At 39.6% G+C, this 13,844-nt stretch overlaps 1 protein-coding gene across 2 annotated transcripts in view; it reads right to left on the reverse strand.

Annotated features, from left to right (window-relative positions):
* Positions 1-13,844, reverse strand: part of OCLN (occludin) — a 57,725-nt gene that overhangs the window by 13,689 nt on the left and 30,192 nt on the right. For both annotated transcript variants that reach the window (XM_075592146.1, XM_075592138.1), the window contains exon 5: positions 6,420-6,556. In XM_075592146.1, coding sequence (XP_075448261.1) covers positions 6,420-6,556 — 137 coding nt within the window. The remainder of the gene's footprint in view (positions 1-6,419; positions 6,557-13,844) is intronic.

Consider the following 13,844-nt stretch of genomic DNA (forward strand, 5'->3'; position numbering starts at 1 on the left):
CGCAGACTGACGCGCGCGCACACACACACAATGAATGGTACACACACACACACACACACACACACACACACACATACACTGACACACACACACACACACATACACTGACACACACACACACACACACACACACACACACACACACACACACACACACACACACACTGACTGACACACACACACACTGACTGACACACACACTTACTGACGCGCGCGCGCGCACATCCCCACACCCACACACTGACTGAATGACTGACTGACTGCCGCACGCACACACTGACTGACTGAGGCACACACACACGCACACACTGACTGTGTGTGTGTGCGTCAGTCAGTCTGTGTGTGTGTTTGTGTTTCTGCGTCAGACTCACTGACGCGCGCGCACACACACTGACTGACTGACGCACACACAATGACTGACGCACACACACTGCATGAAGCTGTAAAGGAGGGAGGGGGGGAACTGGATTGATGTGAATGGGGGACAAACAGAGAGAGGGGGAGGGGTGAGGAGAGAGAGAGGAGCGGGAACATTACATCCCGGGCAACGCCGGGTCTCTCAGCTAGTATAAAATAAACGTAAAGAGAGGGTGCATACCATTCAATGATGGATACAAAAAAAGGAACAACAGGACAGTCACTCTTATACTCCCAGAAAGTGAATATATATATATATCATTTACGTGAATCACTATCCGTATTTGAAGTGTGTGTGTATATAAATATATATATACATACAAATGAGCATACAGTAATATTTCCATTTGCTATTTGCCTTGCTATGGAGGGTTTTTGTCACTTTTTTACTCACATAACTTCACATATACATACATATATAATATATAATATATATAATATATAGGATTTCAGCATTTTCCAGCTACAAATACACCACTGGCAAGATGCTAGAGAAAATATCAAAGTTCATTTTAGTTCCATCGGGCAAGTCCTTGTGTCATTCAGCATCAACACCTAAAGAATATGAGGCTTGGAAGCTGTTCAAGACAAACTCCTGCACATAAACCGTTTGTATGAGCAATGATTCTATGCACAGTAAAGTACTAATTAAAAAAAATAATAATAATAAATTTAAAAAAAAAACACTATATCCTTTAACGGGGCACTTAAGGCAAGAATGGAAAGATGTTAAAAAAAAAAAAAAAAATCTCCCAAGGGAAAGTCCCCCCATTCGCTTCTCTACAAACAAACCACGATATCCACTCCTCCCAATTCTTCAGATTTCTCCAGGTTAGGCACTATATCCAATCAGTCTACAAACCAAGTCAAAACCATGCTTTGACTTTGTTTGAGGACTGGTGTCTACACCAACCCCACACAAAGGGCATCATCTCCAGAATAGATCACAGTTTATCCTCTACCAAGAACAACCAAACCCCCGATAACGATATGGTATCTTGGGAAAAGGATCTTAACGTCTGTATAGATCTCGATACCTGGACAGACATCTGGGAAGCTGCTTCCAAAAACTCATCATGCATTGTAATTAAGGAGAATATTTACAAGTTAATATTCAGATGGTATATGACTCCTGCCAGGTTGCACTTCTTTTCTCCCAGGCGTTTCCCCTCTGTGTTGGCGCGGTTGTGGTGAAGTGGGGAATGTGCTGCACATATTCTGGTCATGCCCCAAAATCCAACAAACATGGACGGAAGTGTTCACCCTAATACACAAGATACTAGAAATCTCTGTCCCACACGACCCAGTATATATATTACTAGGAAAACCAATGGCTAATATCTCCAAAAAAAAAAAGCTAGAGTAATATCCCAAATTTTAAACGCTACACGGTGTACAATTGCCAAAAATTGGAAACAACCGACCCCCCCATCCTTAAATCAAATAAACAACAAAATCTGGCATATAGTCTATATGGAAAAACTCTCAGCCTATCTGAATGGCTCCACCTCGCAATTCTCTAATATTTGGGCTCCTTGGTTCCGTCATGCAGGTATATCCCCATATATAGACTAGAATGCTTTGAACAGAGTGATACATGTTGTATTTAAATTGTCGAATACAGTGCGATATTGGTACAAATGCTACCCCTTCCCCCCCCCTCTCTATTGTTCCACAACCAGTTTATTTGTATTACTGTATCCCCTTTTCCTTTTGTGTAGTATGTTGTGTTTACCTCATTTTGTATGTTTGAAAATGCTCAATAAAAACTTAATAAAAAAAAAAAATCTCAGTATTTATTCCAAGTTAAAAAAACAAAACAATATTGAAGCATCTGCTTACTCTCCTATAAAAATACATCCATGTGTAGCCTAGCCTCCGTCCACCACCTCTTTCCTTGGGCCATAACAGTATAAGTCCTGCTAGGGTCAGGCACTGGAAGGGTTAATTCCCTTTGTAGGCCCAGTGTTCTATTGCAGGCTTGGATGCACTAAGTGTATCCAAGGGCGGGACTAGCAACAACCAGAGAGTGTCAGCCTGGGGGAGTGTACTGGTTGGGTGACGTGCAGATGTGGCACCTGTCAGTATCAGACCTGCCCTGTTATGGGGAAGGATTAGAAGCCCAACCCCATGGTATATAAACTGGTACTCTCCCAAAAGTGGGTGTGTCTTTCCTCCCCCTGTGGAGTGAGCAACAGCTACCCTATGTCCCATAAGGAGATAGAGGAGGAGCACCAGAAGGAAACTTAGATGGGCCTCAAGCCTTAAAGTAACCTTCCAGGGGAAGCAAGAAAGGAATGCACTGCTGTTACACATGCAAATCCCAATATATCAGGAGGGTTCCGATCTGTCTTCAGCCTGGTGAGTATTCCGTCCCGGACAGTCTTATGTTCTCAACGCGTAGAATGGGACAGAAAACTCACCAGGCTGCAAACAGATCGGAACACGCCTGATATAAAAATACATCAATGCAAATCCCTCATATATGTGAGTAAGCAGATGCTTCAATATGGTTTTTAATCTTTCCTTATGTGTCCCCGTTAAAGAATATAGTTGAACTTGCACGCACCGGAGAGTGGACGGCGTTTGCTGCCATTATCCCGTTCAGTTTGGAGGCAGCAAAGGAACATACAAAGAGGATATGTTAAAAACCGAGACGATCTTGGATTTCATAAGGAAATTGACTTTAACCTTCTTTTGCACATGAATATTGCTCATTTCCTTTTTCATGTGTATAAGGCTGCGCTTATAGTGCCATGCGACGGTGACGTAGCTCCGAAACAAATCAATTGACTCCGTCGCAAGCACTTATAGTAAGCGCGACGGAGCGACCAAAATTTTTGAAGCCGGGTAAATTTTATTTTTTTAGAGACAGTCACCACATGTGACTGTCTCTAAACCAAATTGCATGGCCCGCCCCTTGTAGTGACGTCACTGGCCTTGTCGCCAGCGACATAGCTAAAAATCAAATTACAACTTTCGCCAGTGGTGACGGCATCGGTCGTGTCGCCAGCACTATAAGCGCGGCCTAAGAATATGTTCTGACCTGGTGAATTTTGTTACGTGCGTTATATGGCTAAAAATGGTGTTAAGACAAACCTTCGTTATTAAATTGGTTTTTGTTTTTATCCGTATTTTAGAGCCAGCTTTGTGAATTTGAAGAAAAAGAACTGCTAAATGTATTTGTGTTTGATGTGATATGAACATACATGCAACTTCAGTAAAAAGAAAAATAGAAGGAGCACACAAAAGATTTGGATGTCAAAAGACTAAATGCATCTATGCATCAGAGTTAGTACAGGTAACGTTTCAGGACCCTTGGTCCTTTCCTCAGACCAAACACCTGAAACGTTACCTGTACCAACTCTGATGCATTTAGTCTTTTGACACATCCAAATCTTTTGTGTGCTCCTATTTTTCTTTTTACTGCTGTTACATAGGATCCAGCTTTGGGACGCCAGGATCAGCAGGAGGTAAGCACCAAAAATAATTAGTTTGTTTAATTTTTCTTAACAGTGGTGTGCCATTTATACCTTGTTTATACATGCAACTTCATTACAATGTTACATGCAATGTGGAAGCAACTTGGGAACTAGGAGAAAGTCAAACAAGTATCAATACAAATGGCGACACACACACACACACACAATTTCAAAACGAGTTGCTCAATAAAACCTGTTTGATCATCTCACATACTGTACTGTACTTGAATTTGTTAGGACTTGCCGTGTTAAAAATAGCTTTTTAAAGGAATTTAGTAGCTCAGAATTCAGGTAATTAAATCAAGCATCTGACTAAATTACAGTTTGTGAAAAAACACAAAATAAAAAAAGTGAACCTTAAAGCATTAAAGAGAAACATTTAAGGCAACATACACTTTCCATTTTTAAAACAGACAACTGAGAACCAGAGACTAAATCCTTAGGTCTATACAGACATACAGTAGCGGGATTGTGTTCTCTCTGGTGGTGTATATTGCGATATGTTGCAACAACACTGCCTTTCAATCCTATTTAAAAACTCTGTGATAATTGAGTTATAATGGGATATATGGTGTTATCTGAGGATACAATGGTACCTTTAGGCTGGTGAGTGAAAAGCCTAAAAAGTCTCAAAAGCTAATAAACAACTCTCCAGAGCATGAGCCATTGGCCAATTCAATTAAAACGGTACAGTGTTACAGCCTGCAACTACCCTACACATCTACAGTTCCAATATGGCTACCATACAAAAGGTTAAAATGACAGAATGGTGTGCTCATCTGTTTCCCATTTTTAAAGGAGAATGAGAGAACACACATTGTTTAAAATCTATTGGACCAGTATTAGCGTATATTACATGGACACAAGTTCTGAAAGGTTTCAGGAGCTCTGTAGACACCAATATATGGTCCTGTGAAGTCTGCTGCCTGTTAATATTGCTCAATAACTTATTTTAGACGTAGAGACAACTCTACAGTACAAAGGTGACATTCGAACCCTTTAACTTCTACAGCTCTCTTGCCTTAAGCACTCAGTACACGTCAAGCATCTTCTCTCCACACCTTCAAGAACAGTAGAAGTGAAGAGGAGCGCAGCTTTCACAGCGTGTCAGACACAAGAAATAAGGGCAACTCCAAACGGGAATAAAATATAAATAAGCCTTTAGTGGTCAGTAGAGGCATAAAAATAGGACCACGCACCTATGCGTTTCGTCCCTCAGGACTTTCTCAAGCGTAGGTGCATGGTCCTATTTTTGTGCCTCTACTGACCATTAAAGGCTTATTTATATTTTATCCCCGTTTGGAGTTGCCCTTATTTCTTGCGTCTGACACGCTGTGAAAGCTGCGCTCCTCTTCACTTCTACTGTTCTGGATTTCCCTTCAGAGGACTGCACGCCAAGGAACCCACTTACCAGGAACCATACAGGAAGGTAAAGGGAATAGCCCATCATATTTTACCCTCCTTTGCTGGACTGATTTACATTTGTTTCCCCAGGGGTGATTACTCATTTATTGGAGACGCAGTATTGGGGTAGCCGTGCGGGCACCACCAAGACCCTGGTTTTCACCCTGGGAGGTTTATTTGTATTTGCACACAATGCTCCTGGATTCATATATGGAAGTCATGTTAACTGAGCTCTTTGTGGTGATGCACCAATACGCCATACAACATATACACCTTCAAGAAAAACCTGAAAACCAACCTCTTAAATGAAACATCCCAATAGCCTGGACTCATGGCAATTGTCCCAGTGTCACTCCTGCCAACCAACCATTGTGGATAAGCACTGCCATCTACTGCACTTATTCCCCCACCTGCTGTCTCCAAGTCCAACATACCACTTGGATTGTAAGCTCTCTGGGGCAGGTATTTCCTTTCCTACTGTCAGACGGTTGCACTTATTGTATTATAATAATTCCCTGTACTTTATGGTCTTTGTAAAGCACTGCATACACTGGGGCTCTATATAAAAGATACATTTTTTTAAATTATGCATTAGATCCCTGCATTCAATCTGTTCACACCCCCCCAGACCCCACAATCCACAGCCCAAGTCAAGACTTCAATTCTGGGAATGTTGATAGTGGGTCTGCCTGAAACACAGTCTGTATTTCATACCTCCAGCAGCTTCCCGTATGTCATCAATACTGTAAAATAAAAAAGGTCCTGAACACTGGGCTGCCATCACAAGGCTAGAGTCCAGAAGTTCCATCTGTCCATTTCCCAGCCCAACAATCTGTGTACACACCCCATCCCCACTCAGCAACCGGGGGTCCAAGTCAGGACTTAAATCCCAGTCCCTGGGAAGGCCGGAGTATTTCTAATCTCCATAAAACAGGAAACTTTCCACCAAACATGAAATACTTATTCAAGCCAGGTATTCAAATGCTTTGAAGTACAATAACTTATCTATCACTTGCATAAGAAAGATAAGTAAACACTGTTGTAATATTAACAAGCCTTACTGGAAATATAAATCTGAAGTGCCCCATCTATAAAGAGTAATACGTTTTTACTTACGATTCTGGAGCATAGCTATGTGCAGGATAGGACTGAACCCCATTTCCACTTCTATACTCAACAACTGATCCGTTGACTTTGTCATTATACTCAGACATTGGAGGTATTGGTTCAGGATAGGATGATACATTGTTAACCTTTTGCAAAAAAATAAATAAAAATTCATAGGTAAGTTACTGTTTAATGACAAATATTATTATAGTAAACCCTATAAAAAAAAAAAAGGAACATCCATAAGTCCATTAGTGGGAAGAAGGCCTACCATGCATTTACTCACAGAACTGTGCTTAATTAGGGTTCATGTACCCTTGTAATAGTTCAGACCTTTTATTAAAATATACAAACAGATTGTGACATTGTTATGGTTAGTATGACACATTCTGTTCAAACATGAACTCATGCGGTCAGCAGACATCTTCCAAGAATCCAAATGAAATTAAGTCATAGATGCATGTTGAGTTCATGTTGTACTTGTCTGTTTTTCTACAGACGACATTTGTTTTGCAGTTTTCACCAGTGTAGTCATGTAATTGGAATCAAGCTGTTACTGTGTCAAACCGCTGTTGTCTTAATGTGAATGAGTGGCAGCAATGAAGACTTCTCAGGAAAGCAATGATTTTTTTTGTTTGTTTTTTAAAGGAGACCTCCAGATTGTGGGGATTGAGTGAGAGAAGGGGGGTGTTAAAAAAAAAAAAAAAAAAAAAAAAAAAGAAGATGGGGGGGGGGGGGGGGGGGGGGAGAGAAGGAAGTGGGAGGTGTAAGAAGGAAATAGAGGGGAAGTGAGAGAGTGAGGTGGTGTATAAGAAAGAGCAGGTGGGGGGGGGGCTCGCTGGCACCAGTCCAAGTTCTTTCAAGACTAAAGCTATCGCACATTTTAATCTGGTCTGTAACTGTTATATACGCCTATAATATATACTGTATTATCTTTACCTGTGCATGCAATGTCATCTATACCAGGGGGGAGCAAACTTTTTTCCCTGCGCCCCCCTGCCGGCTGTCCCCTCACTCCCGCGCCCCCCCCAACCCCAACTTACCCTCACACCGGCGTAATGACGTCACGTTGCCATAGCAACGTGACGTCACATGACCTCGCAGCGTCATTTTGACGCCGCGTTGCCATGGCGACGCCGGGAGGAAGCCGCCGGAGCCACGGGTAAGTATGGTTTACAGAGGCCCTGCAGCTCCCCCAGCACTTAATTTAAGTGCCTTCGGGAAGCGCGCGGGGCCTCTGTAAACCCCGCGCCCCCCGTCGGCAGTCTCGCGCCCCCCCTGGGGGTCGCGCCCCACAGATTGCGCACCGCTGATCTATACAATGTTCTGTATAACCCTTTTAACTTATTGCAACTATATATTTGCAACCATGTATTTGTCATAACTCTGTGCCCAGGACATACTTCAATGTATTACTTCTTGGTAAAGCATTTTATGAATAAATAAATTGTATACAACCATCGAGATTAAGAATACAATAAAAAAAAATATTTGTGGGCGTGTTTGAAAATGCATTGTTTTTCTTTAAGTGGGAATAAGAGGGAGTTTTCAAAGAGCCGAAAACAGCTCACGCAAACCACTTCCATTCAATTTCCTGTATCTGCACTCTGAATAAAGGCTGCTTTAACAAAAGCTGGAAAACTAGTTTTTCTTGCTTTCAATAAAGGTTGGAATATGAGAATGAGCGGCTGTGTAAGAACAAAAAGGGAAATGTGTTAAAAAAAAAAAACAACATTAGGACAGGGTTACAAGGCTCTTCGCAAACAAAATCTTAAACATTTCCTTCCAGCAGGATCTCTAAAATTTATTTACATTTTTTTTTTAAAAAAAGGGGCCTACTTTGCAGAATCCAACAGTACTACATGTGTTCAAACTTATCCGGCAGTGTAGGGGTTAAATGACCTAATCAAGTGGTGACAGGTCTACAGCACACTGCAAGCAGGATGGACAATGAAGGGTGAAGGGGGTCAATCTATGATGCACCCCATGTGGATGCCACCTTTTAATGGGCGTTTCAGAAAATGATGCTCTTAACATTATTGTGCTTTTATTTTATGCTTAATTGCAGGTAGGGCAAAAAAATTTAAAAAAACATTTTTTTTTTTTTTAAAAAGGAGCCTTTTCATTTTATAGTAGATTTTTTTGTTGTTTACCCATTAAACTTTTCTAGTGAGTTTAAACTGAGGGATTATAGGAGCGTAACCTTCACCATGACAGTTCTCAAAGGGTTTGTAGCGTTCAGATTGTTACTGCTGTTAACAAGTGCATTTAACGGCTCAACTATGCATGGGGACGTTTCAAAATCCGAACGTCAATGTTTATTTTGATTGAAAGCTTATTCCGAAGCTCGGGGTTTTTTTTTATTTTTGTAAACTGATTGCACTTCTTTTTAAACAAGTCTGCAAACTTTTGCAAAAAGTTGTTTATATAAAAAAAAAAACATTTATATAAAAAAAAAAAAAAAAAAAAAAAACCTTTTTCTAACTATTTTTTCCACACAATTATCCAGAACCAAAATCAGATTTCAGCAAAACGAAATACTTTAAAAGTTTTTAGAACAGGAGGGAAGGTTCCCACCCATGTCAACCTGTAAGACTCAAAATCAGACAGAGACATACTGGAGGAGCAAAGACCATTTCACATTGACAAGTACTTGACTTTTAGCGAGACTCCATTTAAGTGTATGAGATGGCTACTCCGCAATATTTATTGATTTACTGATATGGAGTCAGATTTGACAGATCTGATCTAAAAGTGGCACTAATGTATTTGTCAGCTATAAAAAATGTGATACTAATTTTTACCCAATATGCAAAAGGTTTGTGCCAAAATAACAAAAAGCATGGATATGTAAAGGAATATTTTGGGGTCTCTACGTGAGACACAGACATTTTGGACTAATTGGTGTGCTCTGTTTTTCTTAATATGAGTGCGGATTAGATTTTTGTTTATATATGGATTACTTTTAAAATCAGAAACTACTTTTTTTTTTTTTTTTTTTTTTTTTTAAAAAGGAAAAATGTACAGTATATAGGAAATCTTACAATTGGTGAGTAAGGAAAACCGTGCTAATAAATTATTTGAATACTTGCCAAATCGCAATAAAAGCTTTGATCTAAACAAATGAAGTAATCTAAAGACCGATTCAGAGATTAAAGTGCATTGTGTTGCAACATCGGTAATCTAGCTATTTCACTGCCAGAACAGCCTGCTCTGCTAATGTTATCCGTCAAAGAACTTGGACGCTGTACATGCAAAACAATGCATTACTTCTGCCAAACCAATGAGGGCGAACCACTCACGGCCACGCCCTCTCCACGCCCCCCGGTCGCCGTCTCTTGCCTGCTATACAATAGGCAAAAAACGCTGTGACAACGGATGACGTCACGTCGCCGGGACTATAAGCGCGGTCTAAGCCACTTTAGGTATGCAAAAAGCACAAAAACATATATTAGCGTTATGACCTCACAGTGACCTATTAACAGCATACTGGGCCAGTTCTCACTATTTATTTGCGGGAGATCATGATTTTAGCAGATAGATGTATATTCTATTTTTTCTATTTTCGTGTATTCACATATTCCCTGTGCAAGTGAAAGAAAGTTCTATTAGAAATATCCTGCTCTGTTATACCAAATCTCCCTGAAGAGAGCTTCCCAGCGCTCGCCGGTATGGCTGTACAGTATATCAGTGTTCGCATTCAAGAAAAATACTGCGTTGGAACCAGCTGCAAAAAGTGCTAGATAAGGCACATACCCAAATTTAAGAAGGAGCAATCCAAGCAATATCCTGTATGTGTTTTTTTAACCAAGCCAGTTCTGTAGTATTCGATAATACTTACAATCTTTTTCTATTTTAAAATTCAACTCAGTGTCATTTTTAATAGGTTTTATTATATAGAGCACACTTTGATTTCTATAGCAGGTTTATCATACTTCCCCAGCAGTGCGAGATCTTTGTAACACTTTCCTGTTTGTGATCCTTTGTTGTCAATATTCCCAGCAGTTTGAGCTGCAAATTGTAACAATAGATAACGTTACCTCAGTGATATAAGAATACATTATAGCTGCTGAGCTACACTGACAGAAGGATTGCTTGAAATTGAAAAGGAGGCCATTTAGTGAACCCTGGGGAAACAGCATTTTGCTGATCTATCAGCAGCTTAGGTAATTTTTTTTTTTTTTTTTAAATGCAATAAAATGCTGCATATATAAAAAAAAATTAAATACTTTTTTTTTTTTTTAAATGAAGATCCTTGGATTGCCCCTTTAAAACAGGTGGCCAAGCTTTAGCACGTTTTTACTCCTAATCATATAAAATGGGAGCCGAGGCGTTCTAAAGCGGAGCACCCTTTGGTGGATCTAGGCCTTAAAGCAGCAGACAAAGCTGCCATTTCTCTCCTCCTCTCCCTTTAAAATATGTGCATCAATACAATCCACACAATAAGTAATTATCTTCTGTGATTGATCTGCGACGATTCGGCTCGAGGGTTCACTAAATGGCTGTGAGTGCAGCAGAAGAGGACCAAAGATGCAAAGTTCTGTGGGGAAGATCATGTGACCAGGCCGTCACTAGATACAATTGGTGCACTGCTAGAGAGAGGGCAGGGCTCAAAAAAGGGGTGTGCCAGAGCCTGTTTCAGAAGAGGAAGGGGTGTGACTTTGTAAATGGTTGGTATAGAAATAAAAATGCTTGTTACATTATAATACAGTAAAAATGTAATTCAGAGTCGTTATAAAAAAAAAAATGCTGCCAGTATTTTCTCATAGTACAGAACTGATTAAAAAAAAAAAAAGATAATAACACATACATGGATATTGCTTGGTCTGCAGCTTTAACGCACAGTCCCATAGAAAAACATATGTCCAGGTTTAATGCAGAGTAATTTTGGATTATTTCAGAAAGTTTTAGCTATTTTCAACTGGAACTGTCAATCATGTTGACAATCAAAAGGGAATCTTAATAAAAAGAAGTCTGAAATCAGTAAGGACTTGCATTAGCTACCAATATAGAGAGTGAATAGGGGAGCTATTCTAAACGTGGAAACGGTGATATTTTATTTAAAAGAAAACATTGTGGCGATTTTAAAAAAATGTAAAAAAAAAAAATTGTTTTAACAATCTGTGTTGAAGACTGTCCCATGACAAGGAATATATTTGACAGCTTTTTAATCGTATTTATGTAGGTGAACTCACGCACTATATACATGGACGGCGCTATATAAAACAACGATATACATACATTCCCAGGTGAACATTTAAATGTGTTTAACTTCTTATTTTTAAGAATTATTGACATTAAAAAAAAAATATATATATATATATATATATATAAATAATCTTAAACAAATGATTTACAAGTTGTACTCCATTTCATTGTTAATTTCATCCTCCATTCTCAGAAGCAACTGAAATAAAATACAATCTTTGACACACAAGGCAGGTTTGAAGCAGCACTGCAGGTTCTATTTCAGCTCGCGTCTAGATTCCGGTTTGGAGTCAGAGTAAACAAAGCGATTAGGTCACGAAACCACAGGCCCCTCCCAGAAACTCGCCCAGTGAAAGACTCATCACTAACATTGCTGTCATGTGCAGTCTTCAAACATCACCTGCAGATAGCAATTGAAACTCTGATATCCATCAGTAGAGAACTGGAATTTGGACTGCTGGAATGCATTTTTATTAGTATTCCAGCACCTTTAAAGGCAAACTGTACAGCAGGCTCTCTCTCACGCAGGGCCTGTTTAACTGGTATACTTAGGCATGCAAAACCCATGTTAATACATTTCATGAAGAACAGGAATTGTGTGCAGTCAATTACATTAAAATATAAAATCAAACCCTGTTCCTCCTCTGCCCCTCCTTGGTTTTCCTTATCCCCAACATTGTCTTATATGTTTGTATGTCAAATCGGTATGGTTGTGGCAGTTTAAAAAGATAACACGGGTCACACTATGTATTGATGCCTGTTATGCCTTTTGAAGAAAAATGAATAAAATACAAAGCTGAAAAAAAATGATTTTTTTTTAAAAATATATATATATACAAAAAATAAATCAATTTTTCCAATAGGAGCCCTATTTTATACGTCTGGAGTAAAACAGCCATTCCTAATCAAAATTAACTTTAAGTTTGCTTTTCCTGTTAAAGTTGGTCTTGGAAAAGGGGGTGACTAACAAATTCAAGTGACTTTCCCCCTCCAGAACTCCTAACAATCGCCATTGTTCTGCGCATGCCAGCAAGCAAAGAAGAACCACAAGTGGATGAAATGTGGAAGGTTTGAAAATAGTTGAAGGGGGTTGTGAAGATCAACAATGTATTCTAAACATAAAATTCAAAGTCGTGCGACAACACACACACACACACACACACACACACACACACACACTTACAGTTACAGTGGCAATATTGTTTTTTTTTTTAAATTTAAATAAACCACAATTGGCTCATTTCATTTAGACCCAAGGGTTAATGCCCCATGAAGGCTGGCATGCACGTCCGTGCACTGAGAAATACCTACGTTTATGAGAATGTCAAGGTGAAAGGGAGACTATGGAATTGTTCTATATTGTTGCTTTGGAAGGGCAGCTCTTATAAAGAAAAATCACCAGAGAACCATATAATTAAACTCACTGCTGCCAGATGGGATTAATATATATAAATATACACACCTATAGACAGGACATTCTGATGAAGTAATGTGTAATGTTATGATAAATTGCAAGTTGTTACATAGCTTGCCAAATAGAAGCACAGCAAAATCCAAGCTGTAGATTGTACCGTACAGGCTGTGCAGGGAAGGAGTGAACGTTGGGTGGATCCCATGTTCATAACAATTACTGTATACAGAGTTGACGACAATGTTTTAAGCAGTGGCCATGCATGCTGTATGCCACACACGCTTTATACCTTGAAGGTAAACAAATAAATGCCTAAAGCCTGCTATCCAACCTGCAGAATTACTAGGTCATCTTAAAAAGCAGTAACCCCGCTCAACTAACCATACAAAACAAACGTCTCCTCCTGCTACCGTTTTTAGCAATCCCACACCCTTTTTCAAGTATGTAGTTGAATTCTGGAGACATCAGTTGCCCCAAAATTGGCTCCATTGGAGATTTAAATAGCCACTTTGCTTCACCCTCCTTAAAACAGGCGGTTTAAGACTAGGTGTCCAACTAAAATAAGAGAATTATAAGTATTTGCCAATCATTCTTGAAAGTCGAGTGGGAGGGAAACAATTCTCCACTGATGCTGGAAGGGAGGTGAGAAAAGTATTGAGCAACACATCGTTTCAGGATGAAGTCCCAACCCCACCCCAAGCAGCAGGTTGCAATGTTTACAAACATATATATACCAAAGATATATTTTGCAAAGCACCATGTACATTGTTGGCGGTCTATACACATGTACATAAATATTTTACGAGGGCATGGTG

This window comes from Ascaphus truei, chromosome 1 (assembly GCF_040206685.1).
Source record: "Ascaphus truei isolate aAscTru1 chromosome 1, aAscTru1.hap1, whole genome shotgun sequence".
NCBI classification, from domain to species: domain Eukaryota; kingdom Metazoa; phylum Chordata; class Amphibia; order Anura; family Ascaphidae; genus Ascaphus; species Ascaphus truei.